General features: G+C 30.9%; 3 protein-coding genes across 4 annotated transcripts; 1 reads left to right on the top strand and 2 right to left on the bottom strand.

Annotated features, from left to right (window-relative positions):
* The first annotated feature begins 2,648 nt into the window (after positions 1-2,648).
* Positions 2,649-4,416, top strand: LOC100820604 (dof zinc finger protein DOF1.5). Of its 2 annotated transcripts, none has more exons than XM_014767503.3 (2): positions 2,649-3,173; positions 4,004-4,416. In XM_014767503.3, the coding sequence occupies exons 1-2, from the start codon at positions 2,732-2,734 to the stop codon at positions 4,099-4,101; spliced, it is 540 nt and encodes a 179-aa protein (XP_014622989.1). In that variant the 5' UTR covers positions 2,649-2,731; the 3' UTR covers positions 4,102-4,416. The 2 variants fall into 2 exon arrangements, with proteins under 2 accessions (XP_014622989.1, XP_003546029.1); XM_003545981.5 differs by having other exon boundaries at positions 2,650-3,173; positions 3,999-4,416.
* A 2,576-nt stretch (positions 4,417-6,992) lies between these two features.
* On the bottom strand, positions 6,993-8,646 carry LOC100820074 (olee1-like protein). Its single transcript, XM_003545980.5, has 2 exons — positions 8,424-8,646; positions 6,993-7,641 (listed from the first exon to the last, which is right to left on the bottom strand). The coding sequence occupies exons 1-2, from the start codon at positions 8,578-8,580 to the stop codon at positions 7,289-7,291; spliced, it is 510 nt and encodes a 169-aa protein (XP_003546028.1). The 5' UTR covers positions 8,581-8,646; the 3' UTR covers positions 6,993-7,288.
* A 1,509-nt stretch (positions 8,647-10,155) lies between these two features.
* LOC100782679 (macrodontain-1) lies at positions 10,156-12,576 on the bottom strand. Its single transcript, XM_003547118.4, has 4 exons — positions 12,037-12,576; positions 10,973-11,202; positions 10,753-10,884; positions 10,156-10,654 (listed from the first exon to the last, which is right to left on the bottom strand). The coding sequence occupies exons 1-4, from the start codon at positions 12,518-12,520 to the stop codon at positions 10,391-10,393; spliced, it is 1,110 nt and encodes a 369-aa protein (XP_003547166.1). The 5' UTR covers positions 12,521-12,576; the 3' UTR covers positions 10,156-10,390.
* Between the last annotated feature and the right edge of the window lie 3,138 nt (positions 12,577-15,714).

Here is a 15,714-nt window from a genome sequence, read left to right as displayed (position 1 = left end):
TTACATTAATATTAAAATTAGCGAATCTAATATGTTTTTAATCTCTCAAATTAATATTTTTATTTTTTATAATCATTTAAATTTGTGAAATGCTTTTTTTTAGTCATTCATACGATAAAAAAAGCCACAAAATTGTTCATCCAAATCGTATTAAAATCAATTAAAAATGACTAAAAAATGTTTTCCAAATTTGAGAGGCTAATATATACAAGTTTTAATTTAATAAATAAAAAAAGTTCTACACAAATTTGTGAGACTAAAAATATATGTAAGCCAAAAATATTTTATCTCATTTTCTCCTTTGAATGCTCATGTATGTCTTTATTAGATTTACATTTGCATATTTTTGCACACACTGCTTTTGTATTGATTAAAATAAGATTAATACTATAAAGGGCTAAGAAATTGACACGGAAATATTACGAATTTTAATTGACCAAACAGATAGAAGTGGTTTTAACTTTTAAGAAAGGCAGGAAAATCGTATAGATGTAATGATAGAATCTCACGTCAATTCTAACAGATTTCGTTTTAATAGCTTTAATTTAAGTTGGGTGCATGCTACTGATTGAGATAAATTTATCTATATTTTCATTTGATTTTAAATTTGACAAGTTATTTATTTCAATTCAAAATCAATTTGATTAATCACTAAATGGATGAATTAACTGGTACAAAATTATTTAAACTTTATTAAAACTCTCAGTTTTAAATAAACAACTGTATTAAGTATTTTTTTTAACATATTTGATTACTGATTAAGAACTTGTAACATTAATCTTTGAACTAGAGACTTTTTTTTTTAAGCAAAAGGCGGGGACAAGCTGCAGCGAAGAAGGGGTAGACATTCCAACCAGATTCCTCCCTCTACTTCACAAAGACAGCAACCCACAAATATATAGAAAAAGAAGAGATAACAATTACAAAAGAGACTGGAGGGATATAAATCAAACCCCAGAGATGATCACAAAGCAATTATCTGAAAAGAGAATTTGTGATCATAATAATTTTATCCATCCACTTGAACAGTCAACTTTATGTTAAATAATAAAACTCATCTCTGCTCACCTTAAATTCATTCTTCTCCAACCAACGTGTATGTTAAATAAAATTAATAGAAGTTAAAAAACTGACACTATGCTTTAGAACCAACCACGCGGTTGGGTATTAAAATTCTAGATCCAGTGAAAATCAGCTATATGGCTAATGCCAAATACAGTGAGTTAGGAGAAGCAACCAAATGGCAGATTCAAATAGCATATCATAGCACATCTAAATAACTTGTGTAAACAATCAACAAATCTGTCTATACTAATTTTATGAACATCATCTTGTTAACTATATATTTTTCAAGCGAACGTCCATTTCTTCAAAGTTTTCACCGTGTACATATCCTTTTGGACCTCTGTACATATATGTGGTACTGTACCCAAATAGGAGAATGAACCATTGCATTAAGCCATTGGCGTCTATAAGCAAACTTAATATTCGACATGCCTTTAATCTTGTTCTTGCATTATTTTAGGGAAACTAATAGGAAAGATAAAAGGCAATACTTTTTAGCTAGTAAGATCTTTGAGCTACCTTACTTTTTAAAATAGAATACCAGAAGAATTTCACTAGAACAAGTTTCTTCTTTCTTTCACACACACACATATATATAGTTATGCAACAAGTACATGCATCCTCTTTTCACTACCTTTTGACACTTTGCAAGCGACCTATCTGGATTGGCCCCGCGTTGAAGACATTTTGGCACTGCATGATGATAACGTAGACTAACTGCAGTGGATGAATAAAAATAGATTTGTAGTTAAGTAATATATATATATATATATATATATATATATATATATATATATATATATATATATATATATATATATATATATATATATATATATATATATATATATATATATATTACAATTACATTAAAAAGATAAATATTAATTTTTTTTACAAAATGAAAAATAATCATAATTAATTATAAAACTTATTAATTATATTAATAAAAACTGTCAAATAAAAGTATTAGACAAAAAAGTTCAAATCTTAAAAAGAAAAAGACATACCTAAAATTTCTTTGATCTCTATACATTCTTTTTTAGTTAATTAATTATTTGTCATGTAAAATAGTTTGCATATAAAAAATTAAGAATCTCATTTTCTTTTTAGACAATTATATATTCAAAATTCGAAAAGGTTACTATTGATTAAATTACAGTTATTTTTTTACCAAAAAAAACTACACTTATTTTATTTTAATTGATCCGTCCACTTAATGATAATTTTAATTATCAAAAGAAGCAACTATATTTCACACTCTCTCTTAAAGTAGTCCAACTCAGACTAAATGGGAGGTATAAATTATTATATTTAATTTTTAGGGATAAAAATCAAACACTTTTTGTTTCTCTCTCATGTCACATTAAGTAACTTTGCAAGAAAATAAGGATGATGGGCTAAGCTTTCTACTTGTACAGTACCCTCAGACGTTTTCCTCTTTTTTCTTTAGTGTTGACAAGGCACTTTATACCCCACCTAAGTATAGTTTTTGGCGCGTACCACATGGATTTTATGCCATGGTTTATGATTATACTAACTAACAAACACTTTTCGCTTTATATATATATATGAGCTAGCACTTAGCTTCCACAATAATATTTCCTCCCTCAACGCCAACCAAAACCTTCTCCGTTAAGAATAACTCTCTCTCTCTCTCTCTGAAATGGGCGAGGAATCTCAAGGGATTAAGCTGTTTGGTGCGCTGATTACATTGAAGGGTGGGGAAGTAAAGAAAGGAGAAAAAGGAAGCGAATATGAGAGGGTGGAGAAGAGAGCAGAGAAGATAATACCCTGCCCGAGATGCAAGAGCATGGAAACTAAATTCTGTTACTTCAACAACTACAACGTTAATCAGCCGAGGCATTTTTGCAAGAGCTGCCAGAGGTACTGGACGGCTGGTGGGGCCCTCCGAAACGTCGCGGTCGGCGCCGGGCGCCGGAAGGCTAAGTCACCGTGCCATGGAGCCGGTGACTTCATGGATGGGCGTGCCTATGAAACTTCTGAAGATGAAAACAGGTTTGAGATGAATCAGGGACACGTTGCCATGCCCAACACTCATTTCCGCCAGATTTTTCAGGCCAAGCGCCAGAGAATCACCTCAGGAGGTTAATTACCATGCTCTTTTGTTTCCTCAACTTTTGATAAATATGCTACTTGTAACAATTTTTCCTTTAAAACATTCCATTTTAGCTCCTATAGTACTTGCAATTTTTTACTCGTCAAGTGTTGATTAATTTCATTTGAAACGAATGCCATATACTTTGTTTAATTCACGTTCAATTTAAACGACATTAGGCGATTTCTTGAGAGCAAGATTAAAAGAATAAAAATTGCAACATGAAATACTTACTAAAAAAATTACTACAAATCTGAGAAATTAATTAAACCAATTTTTTTTATCCCATTAGAGGAATAATTATATTTGGACAACCGAATAATTATTCAATATTTATTTCTTCGTAATTACTATACCATGATTATCTTATCTCCCCTGTATCTTTCTCTCAAAGCATACTAATATGAGATGTTCATGCATCATTATCTAACTTTTAGATAGAGAGAAATTGGTGAATCTTTATTTAGTTTACTTTATTATATTTACATATTAATGTATATTAGATGAGAGCTCTCGCTATTAGAACTAAATCTTAAACTAATGATTATATTTAAATAATTAATATTAAAAATATATATATTCTTTAAATAATTATCTAATTATTAACTAAATTTTAATCTTAATCATTTATATATAATTAAATAACTTAAATTTATAGTTTTCATATAAAAGAGAGTTCTCATACTCCTTCAAAGACTATTGGAACTTTTTTTTTCCCCCTTGAAATGAGTTTTGAACCGTTAATTAGTCTAGAGCTATTTTTTTTATTGCACGGTCTAAAATATCTTATTAAAAGAACTATTTGTTTGTGCAGCTCAGCATCAAGGTCAATGAAATCATGTACGAAAACACAACTTGGAATTATTATGAACAAGAAATTAAGGACTTCAGCAGCGAGGGACCAAAGCGTGTCTTGAGAATTAAGATGTGAACACACCTAAAAAAATGATGATGTTCAACTATGAGGAGACGTGAGATGCTGAGATTGGTTTTTTTTCCTCGAAGCTCATGTCCATTGTCCATAAGCAGGTTAATTTTAAGGCATGAATATAGACTGCGGATAATTGGTTAAGTGGGTTACACATTATAGCTGTGACATAAGATTGCGATCCACGAAATTGATGTATGCAGATATAGATGAAATATTAGTCAATGGACAAAGAGATAGAGGATTGAAAAAGTAAACATCAAAACACGAATATTTGAGTGCAAATTGTCGTTTAAGCATTTAATTTATTCCCCCTTTTCTCTCTTCTTCAATAATTAAGGAGTCGACCCCAGTCTTCTACACAGTGCGGTTGTTCTAGAGGCCGGCCAATAAACCTTACCAAATCAACTTTCAAGAAAGAATTTCCAATTTGGCAGAATGAAACGAAGATTCCAATATTATGCTTTATAAGAATGACGTAAAAGTGGAAAATTTTCAATGAACAAATATTTATCAAATTGAAAAGGGCATTTCGTCTTTATTTTTTTATAATTTAAAATAATTTAATGAGATTCATTTTGTGATTTGACAGCATGCGTTAATGATATTGTAGTATTATACAAAACTGTTATAATAACATTGTAGTTGATCCTAAAAAAACATTTTAGTTGAGGTTGAATTTGTCTTTTTCTTCTCTTTGAATAAAGATCATCGCATCAACAACCATTAAAGCCCATTTGTATAATTAAGCTATATACTTAACCGTCGACATCTTAGAGTTTAATTAATTTAGGTTGCGTTTAGCTTAGTTGATCTTTTCTTCTTGGTTTGCTCTCGATTACTTATACAGAAAGCATATACTTACTTTATATTTACTTAATAATGCTTTATCTGGTTAGATGTATGGGTTTATAAAATAAGCGCCGTCATTTTAAATGTTTTTTTTCCTTGTAATAATAATTTCTTTCTGGAATCACATTCCTTCATCAAATGACGACAAAACATATTATTGATATTAGATCAACTGTTTGAAATGGAATATAATGTTAAATTACAGGTTCCCTTATGAATTACTAACATATTATTGCACATAGTTTTATATCCTTTTGTGAGTTTTCGATCATATCATATATGCTGAGTCATTACCCATTAGACATTTACTAAACAAGCTTCAAATTCTTGTGAACAAAAGTCGGTATACATAACAATAAATTGTCCGTCGAAAAGTTTTAGATTTTATTTTGTTCATGTATTTTATCAATAGGTTCCGTTACTTCCTTAAACTTCGATTTGCATGCTCTAATGCTGTAATTTGTGACTAAGACAATCGTTTTTCTCTCAAAAACTTACACGTTGCATCTTATGATTTAACTCCATTTTCGTTTTTCGATACAAATTTTTTAGAATAACACATTAAATTAATTAATGAAATTAATATTATCGATAAATTTAGTCTCTAAAATTTTAAAAAGTTACTGAAATTTCTAAAATTACCATATTAATGCATTACTCTAAATTTTGTTTTGCTACTACTACAATCTCTTAAAATCTGGTAAAAAAATTTAACTGTATCTTTCTTTTGTCAAAATTTAACAGATTTAACAGTTGGAAGAAGCATGTGAAAAACTTTAATACTGAAATTTAACACAATTCTTTCACAAGTTAATAATCACTGTTAAATTTGAAAAATATGGAATTACGCGTTGTATCCCAATCTATGAGAATTGTGTTAAAACTAATTAAATTTGACAAATATGAAATTACACTTAGTCTCATTCATACATTTCTCCTTCAATAAGAGGTTTTCCCCTCTATGCCTCGTGGGCATGCTGCAGTAGCTAGCTAGGCAGACACCCAAACTAATTGAGGCATCCAGAGAGACGATCAGCATGATATAGAGCAGGTATTGAGGCAAACATAGGAGGACACTTCACGAGCATGTGCACACAGAGAATGAGAAAGACTCCTTGATGAATTCATGTTTTGTATTTTGTTATATATCTTGTATTTGTTATTTTTGTATTTTATTGTTTATTTTGTTATTCAACATCGCATTGTGTATCTATGATGATTTTAGCTTGTTTTCTTCCATATTCACACACATATATATACCGAGTTATTTACGAGAAATAGTTTAAGAAATAATTTTAATTAAATTTCTTTAAAAACAAAATTTATACTAAATCACACAATCATATTTTTTTTTTCCAATTATATAAGGAAAACAAGTTTGTATTGCATGTATTTAGAATAATACTTTTGATACACAACAAAACAATTTTTTTTGTTCTGTATATGATGCATATATTGTGTATCATGGTAGATATATGCACCATAAACTTGTTTCCATTACATAGTAGGGGGTGTGAAATAATGCATGTTTATGTTGTATGGAGCAATTTTGTCAAAATAAATAATGCCAACGTCTTGGTAGGTTTGAATAACAGTGAGGTGGGTGGTAATAGCTAGGGCCCTTAAACCCTTTTCAACTAATTATCACTTGAGCTACACCTATACACTGCGCAGGGATATCCAGCATGCTTTTATGAGTTCCTGTAAGACACGACCATCGAATCAATTAAGCCCATGTCGAGAAAAAAAAAATGCATGTGTTTTTGGGCAAACCCAGATATGCAACGAACTTTTGTACATAGGGCATGTATAGTCATAACATTTATATGGATAGTTTATTTTATTGATTTTTATATAATATACTGTCAGTATAAACACATTTTATATTATTATTATTTAATTATAAATTATAAATTTATATGTTTTAGTTGATATATATATATATGTGTGTGTGTGTGTGTGTGACTTTTTACAATAATGTATCAAATAGATCGTTATGAGAAGTCATATTAATTGTAAATTTTGTTCTATAGGGCTGAAATAGAAGGAATGAATTGAAACAGCCGGATATTAGTAATGATTAACTCCAGCAAATAAGAAAATGTGAGAGTTGTACAAGGCCGAGGATCCTTTGAGAGATTTGATAAAAGTCTAGAAAAAAACTTCCCCCCTAAGGCACGAGCTCATACGCATTATTAATACTCACATCTTGATCCTAAAATATAAAAAAAGAGGAAAAGGAGAAGATTGAGCCCTAGCTCCTTAGATAGCTAATTAACAAAAGAGGGATATACGATAGCTATATCCCATTAATGTATTGTTGTTCAAACGGAGAGAGTGCCATCTTCGTTGATTCCAAGCTCCTTGAGGAGGTCAGCGCAGCCAGGGAGACGGTCCTTCTTGAGGAAACCAAGAGGGTTGGCTTGGCGAAGAGGGGACACTATTCCATTGTTTTTGGTGATGCTGATTCTGGCAGCCTGTTGCAGGTGAGACTCTCGGTCAATCTCCGAGCAGTCTGGCCTTGGACTCTTCAGAAGGGTTACCTCGCACGTGTCTTCCTCGTGGTCTCCCTCCACTTCCACTTTGTATGACCCCGAAGCATCTGTCACTGCCTCTTTGCTGAATGTCACGTTCTTCGCATTATCAACTTGTGAGCACGTCACACGCACCGTAGCACCTTCAATATTACACCATTAATTTATTCATCAGAGATACTCCATTTTGCTTTCATATATATATAATACATTTAATTAAACTTACCCTATTTAATATTATAATCTTTAAAATATTTTTTTTTATTTAATTCAGGTTTTAATTTCAAAGATTTTTTACTATTTTTAATACCAAGTTTTAATGAAAGATAAATTAAAAAAATTTTAATAATTGATATATGATTATCTAATTTTTTTTAATTAGTGTGACTCATTTTTCCATTGTTATATTTAAGACCAGATGGATTGTTAAATAACAACACTTCTTAAAGGTGTGGCCTTATATAGTATCTATTTTGTTTGTCTGTGTGAACACATGTTGATACAGGTACTTAAGAATTTAGTATGAACTCCCGTCTTTTTTTTATGGATGTAGGTTTGAATCCTCCCACGCCACTTTCCTCTACAGGAATATCTCTTAACTCTTAAGGATTAATTGAGTAGCTGTAATTGAGTGAAATTTCTTGTGATTCGAGCTTAATCCTCTAGGTAGACCTTAGCTATTGGTCTCAATATATTGCCCTATATGATAATATTAGGGTTTTCACTTTTGTAAAAGAAAAAGAAAAAACAAAACTAGCAACCACAGTATAAAATCACAATGGCAATTTAAAATTGGCCTATGCATGGTGACAATTTTACACCATATTATGTCGTACAAAATGCAGTTTAAATTATACACGTTTGTGAATGTAGTATAGTAATGATTCATGTACGTGTCATGTGTGAATTGGTATGAAACAAGTACCTTCAAGGATCTCGGACAACTTGGTGAGGAATTGGACGCGACATGTGTCACAGTAAACGGTGCCCTCCACCATGAAGCGGTCTCGGGCATAAGCAGAGCCTAGGAAGGATAAGAAGCAAAGGGTGGAGGCAAGGATGATGATTGCAGCTTTTCCCATTGTGAATACCGCTTGCTGGTTAATTTGGATGAGGGTTTGGTTCAGAGGAAAATGTACTACTGTGTTCAAGGAAGAGAGGATTGCGTTTTATAAAAAATATGGGTCCGCTTAATGTGAGGTTCTCATTCATCCCTTTATTTGTTGATGGTTGAAATTGTTGTTTTGACCCGCTTTTTTCTCTCCTTCTTTCTGAGCTTTGTTAATGCTTGATACTCCCGGGCTATTTTGAGATTGCATTGTCAATTAGGCAATCAGAACCACAAAAGTGAGATATATAATTAGTCATGAAGAACAGCTAAATAAAAGGATGAATGACCACCATACCCCATTGCTCATTTCTATAACACAACATTGACCATTGTCTAAAGAGTCCTAATTTCTAATAATTAAGTGATGCATTTGCCCATTATACATACTTGCCCAAATTTGCGTAGGTATTTATATTTAGATTTGACATCAACATGAAAAATCAGACATTTCCTTCCCTCCCTCCATCCATATAAAGTACACTCTAAAAAAGCAATACATGTTTAAAAAGAAAAAAAAAAACAGAATTATTTTCTGAGAAATGCATACATGGTAAACAATTACAGAGATATAATAATTTAGTTCAAAAAAATTCTTTAATTTTAATAGGAACTAATGTAACTTTTATATTTATTATATAATCCTAACTTCTTCAAACATTTATAAATATTGCAAACGAAGGCAATAGAATAATAAAAGATGAAAAACGTTCTGTTTTGGGCCAGAGACGGAAACATTGTGGAGACTATTCTTGATAGGGAAAGTTTCAATAGCGTTTGAGACTCAATGAAACAAAAATATCTTACCCTAATATCAGAGTGAGGAGATCTCAATTACGAATATTGAAAAGGGAGTTTGAAATTCTTCAGATTAGAGAAGGAGAGAAAGTGGATGAGTGCTTTGCTTGGACACTTACAATTGTAAACAAGATGAAGATTTATTGTGTAAAGATGACATCAGTTGTTAGTATAGAAAAGATTTGACCATGTTTGCTCAACTGAGAAGTCCAACAACTTGGATGACAATAGACCAGCTACAAAAGTAGAATGAGTATAGAATGAATTGTCAAAAGATACAAGAGATGAACAAGCTTTGAAGGTGCCGATATAGATAAAGGTAAAGGTTCTGTTTGCGGTTGATGGAGAGGCAGAGGAAGGTAGTCCCCAAACAAAGCTTGTTTGACAAATCAATGTTTGACATAAATTAAATCAATGTTTGTGGTTCTCTACCATTTTTACTCGACTTCAAATCAATGACATAATTCAGCTAGTCAGTGATTCAGTGATGTCTACTATGTTCCAGATTTGAAAAATAAATAAATTGTCAGGTGTAGTCCAACTTCAAGAAAGAGGGTTTACTAGTAAAAAAAATGGGAAATTCTATCCCACACCCTAGTGTGTAATTGAGACTTTAACAGTACTCCTGCAAAGATAGTTGACAATTGTGGGAACGTAGATTTAAATTTTGAGAGTATAAATTGTGATTGTGTTAGAGCAACACATCAAAATTAGAATGCAAGTTGAGAAAACATCATACATCATTCTGTGGTTCATAATACAACTGTTTTATTTTCACAACATATATTACATCAATGAGGAGAAGTTCCATATTTCTTCATTTATTTATGCTTAAGACCCTTGTATATACTGTGGAGAACTCGCGTGTTCAAAACAGCATCAAGAAAGCTTGGCTAGATACACACAACAAACTCTGTACACATCAAACAGTAACTTATTCCTTAACATGTTCGAGACGCCTATAATTATTTAAAAGTGTTGTGATCTCAAATGGAACTAATTATACTTGGGTTCACTGATCCAATACATTTGGTTGCGGCATAAGCCGGCCAGGCATGGATTCCACAAACCCCATATGGTTTACTTGTGTCCCGTTTGATCAACGCATAACCACACATTCCCCATGTTGTGTCCCAAGAATTCTTCACGATCCAAAAACCTACACCATCTATTGAACCGTATCCCACTATTAACATGGCGTGATTTATAAATGTAGAACTCACTGGACAATTGGGACCATCATAGATTCCCTGAAAGAGAAGATAAAAAGAAAAATTAATACATGACTTTGGGTGCATTAATTTTACATTAAGTAGATAACTTAACAACATTGACGATATATACTTACGGATTTATATTGGAAAAAGTCGTTGACCACGTTGAAATAAAAACCAATAGGGTACTTAGCAGTTGCACACATAAATGCGTTGTCTGATTGTGCTATGGGACAATATCCATCAATGCTTACACTGTTTCGAATCTACTTCAAAAAAAGCAAAAAAGGTTAAACAAACTCAAAAATTGAATGAAGAGAAGTAGTAAGTTAACTAAGAGAAGTGGTATTCAACCGTTGAGGCCCTGCAGGTACCCTTCCTTGCAGTATAAGGATAATCTATCTCGGAAGCAATGCCACGGTTTCCTATAACCCAATCTAAGGCTTTATCAATCCATCCTCCTCCACAACCAAAGCTATAAGCACAATCCAGGAGTTCTTGCTCGGAGACACTTATCAGTTTTCCCGTGGCTAATGCACTTGCTCCTTCAATAGCTCCGGTGGCAGAGAATGCCCAGCAACTTCCTAATAAAAACAAAATCATTATTTTGGTGTTATATGTCAAAGTGTCCAGTTGGTAAAACATTTTGATGGCATATAAGCTCGTTAAGTAGTTTGTTTGATAAAATAAAATAAAAATAATTTGGTTTGTAAAGTTAACAACTGTATGACCTTTTTCATGCATTTTTTTTCCCTTTAATACTCTTTATTTTCATTTTTAATAACTCGCGTACGAAATAAACTTTTTTGTTGTCAAACAACCTTATAAACTTTTAGAGTATAGTGATTTGCGAAATACACTAATTTAAATATAAAACTTACTTCATATTATTAATTGTTAATAAAATAATTGAGGTTTTTCAACTTCTAATTCTAATACTCATTCTTTCAATTTGATTTTCCAGGATTAATTACTAATCTTAAATTTCACAAAACTCCATACGAAATATTAACTTAATAACTGATTATTAATTACAGAGAATAGTTGACTTCAAAAATAGTTTACAGAGAGAATAGTACTATATACGCCGTCACTAAGTATGCCACATCAAATATCAAGGATGTTGAAACTCAAAAGTCAAAGCCAAGAGTTTGTTTGTTTACCATAAAAAAGTTTTTAAAAATGAAATGAACAATAAAATAAGGTGACAGATTCACACTTTTAATTAAATTTTGCTTTAATTCAAAAAATTTATTTCCATTCAGTTTGATTTCATTTCAGTCTATCAAACGCATACTAATTAAGATATGGGAGCCACTAGTCGTGAGGTTTAGTCATAAATTTTTGTTCTCGTGTACAGTAGAATTAATAATCTAACTAAACTGCTGGAAAGAAAAAACAAAAAAACAAAAACTTACCACAATCCTTTTGATTCTTAACTGCAGTCACAGCTATTGGCCTCCAATCTACGGATGGTGGCGCACTGCAGGGCGAGTCATTCAGATCCATAGCGCTGATGTTTTCAGGCATTGGAATGTTGTGTAAATAGGTTTCTTGGAGCTCATAGGGGCTCCAATCAGCAAACTGGTTGAGACCCAGAAGGTAGCTAGAAGGTGATGACCTCTTTGCATTTGACTCTATGATATTCTTCACATTGGACACAAATATCTCAAATTTCTTTGCCATCTCTTCCAGGTCTCTATAGACCCTTCCATGCTCTTTCTTCCATAGTTGGAAGAGTTGCATGGCCTCTTCCTGTGATGGAAGCTTGTCTAGGTTTGGGCCCAATATTGAGTTGTACTGGTCTGGGATACCACAACTTGATGAAGACAGACATATGAGGGTGGTGCAGGTCATGAAGAAGAAAAGGAGAAACAAGTTTGAGGTGTGGGGAATCATCATTTTTTATTCAAACTATATATTGATTTGGTTAATCAAATGTTTGATGTGTATTGTGTATAAGTATGATCAATTTCACGTATTTATAGTAAGTGAATGGTGAATAACCCCATGAACAATCGTAACATGTACCGTCAGCTCGATCAATTTGCTTATAATTATATTTAGCAACTAGCCTTTACGTTGTGAGAATGATTCCATCCACGTTGTACAGAAACCAATGACCTTCAATTCATTTTAAATACAAAACTTAGATTGCAGTTTCTTAAATATTTTTTATTTTATTTTTCAATTATAACCAGAATTCCATCTAAATAATTAGCTTAATAAAGATTTCCAATAAATGTCAATTTACGTAGTTATGTAGATATCTAAACTGAAGCTGTAGTTCTGACTAAAAAATATACTAAAGGTTTGTTAAGATCTATATCTGAAGTTTGTACCCTAATTTTAATACATGGTGATTAATGGTAAATCATCATTTAACTATTGATTGTGTGAGTCACATGGTTGATGTCGTCTAGACATGGCAATAGGGCGGGGCGGAGACGGGTATTATCTCCCTAATCTTTGACCCCGACTTTTCGACATGTACCTACTCGATATTCGGCTGGTTAAAATTTATTATCTCATCCCGTACCTGTTGGGTATCACATATTCCCGACTCTATCTCATACCCAATTCAAATTAGAAAAATATTTTTTTTGTAAAAAAAATAGTAAAATTTGATTTTAGAAAAAATAAATTGATTATTAAACATTTATTTTTAACTACTTATATGTCAATAAATTTATTATAGCGCATGTGTCTACAAAAATTGTTAAGAAAAGAATATTAAATTATGTAAAAATTCTAAAATAAAATTAACAAGTAATAAAAATTCTAGACTTTTTGATTAAATTAAGCAAAATTTCTAAAAAATTTAAGTGACGGGATAGGTCCAAGTTCGAGATCGGGGCGGATATAATAATCTCATATCCGTAGTCGACTTTTGATTATCAGGAAAAATCCGAACTCAAACTCGATCAACTCAAATATTACCCGTCAAAGTCAGAACGAATTCAAACGAATACTCATAAGTATGAATTTTTTTATCATGTGTAATGTCAATCCATATTTGTTATATGTGGTTGACGTATTAAGATTAATTTAATTATGTAGAATACCACGACGATCAATCATAACATTTATGACGTAACCTCTTGGAATTTGGCTGTATTAATTTTGCAATTTGCCGCATGTACCTTGTTCATTTGAGTAAAAAACAACGTGCATGATCCTGCATATTAATGAGTGATTTTATCCATTAAAGCTTTAAAGTGACGCGAAAAAATGCCAACAAGCTTGTAATTTAATTGAAATCCACCTCATTCAACCATTAATTTAAAAGGAAGGTAAAATGCATATAACTTACAATTATTTTGAATTTGGCTTAATCCAGGTTCATTCTAAACTAATTGCCTAATTCGACTATATATAACCAACGCGACCGTGGTTGTGCTTGGTCAGACATTTGAGAATCGTAATTCAAGTTTGATCATCATTGAACACTGTCCTGGTTTGTTTGACAAATATATTTTTTTAGTTGAGTTGAACGTGATTTTTATCCATACTGATGTTTAAAACTATTAAAAAGCTTCAAACCTTAAAGCTACTCTACTTTTAATTAAACATAAGTTTACAAAATTAAATTCAACTAAATTTCACATTTTAAACTCTAATACAAACACACAGTTAACAAGCTTGTACTGGTTAATACTGAAACAATTAGTATAAGGTAAGAGATTTCGCAACAAATCAATCTAGTCTACAAATCAGTGAAAGTAACTAATTGAAAATAAATTAAATTAAAATACACACTTAATAATCCTTAATAAAGGTGAAAAAAAACTCCCTTAACTTAATTAAGGATTTTGAATTTGAATAATTGAAATGTGGAAGGAAAATTTGGTTCTCCTCAATAACCTTAGTTATATATCTTGGTCCAAGATTACCAATACAGTATTAATGAAATTGTTTCTGACGTGGATTTTTCTTATTATGACTTACACGTTAATTATTAGGTAAAATTAAACATTTTGATCCCTCATTTTTTTAGTTAGGTTCCCTTTCTCTTTCTCTCATTTTGGTTTTCCATCTCTCTTTTGTTTCAATATAGTTTCTGTTCTTCTTAAATATGAGTTCTTGTAAATTTATATATTTTTTAATTTTAGTCTATGTAAGTTTTTTTTAATCCCTAAAAATTTATGTTTTTCCAATTTTAAATCCTAAAGTGCAAGCTTACATGTACTAAAAAATGAAATGATAAAAAGATTAAAATAAAAAGTATAATTTACAAGAACACTAAAACTGAACAATTTTTTTTTGTAGAAACTAAGATTTAAAAAATGCTAACGACTAAATTCATATTTAAGTATAATAGGTTTTAAATGTCAGAAAATATGCATTTTCTAATTTAACTATCACAAACATCAATAATTTAACACAATAACGAAACCAAAACAAAAACTAATTAAAATACAATAAAAATAAAAGATTAAATTAATTAAATAAAAAAATAAAAATCAAGGTATCAATTTTTCGAAATCATTAAAAGTCTTTTGGTATCCATTCTTAATGAGTTTAGTAACCAAAAAGCTTTAAAATAATAAATTGTTTGAAAATATGTATTTTTTTGTATCTTGAAAAGTCGATTTTTTTTTCATTTGAACTCTAATACAAACATAAAAGACTAAAGAATTGAAACTTGTTGTAAAAATATTTTGAGGATTCATTAAAGAGTAAAATGTTTAATTACGGTCGTCATAATAAGAAAAATATAAACTGACATAAAGCTTTTGAGATTTCGTTTGATGGTACTCTATTGATTAGTTGATTGTTTTGGAGAAATAAAAAAATTTGACAACATATAGTTTTGATTTTTTTAGATAACAAATGGTTTTCATATTACTTGGACAAATTGATTCTGGGTTGATGACATGATCAGGAAAATGAAGTTACCTTTCAATTCATATAACGATTACACAATGACTATATTTAATCATTCTTCAATCGTTGGCTCCGGAAAATTTATGTGTTTTCATTCTGACTTTAACATTCATCGATTGCAAAAGAAAAGCGGGAACAAAAAAATAAAATAAAAGAGATTCATAGATTATATGATTAAGATTGATGAAGACAATGATTGACTCCTGTTA

This window comes from Glycine max, chromosome 15 (genome assembly GCF_000004515.6).
Source record: "Glycine max cultivar Williams 82 chromosome 15, Glycine_max_v4.0, whole genome shotgun sequence".
In the NCBI taxonomy this organism is placed as follows: domain Eukaryota; kingdom Viridiplantae; phylum Streptophyta; class Magnoliopsida; order Fabales; family Fabaceae; genus Glycine; species Glycine max.
This window is presented reverse-complemented; position numbering and strand designations above follow the sequence as displayed.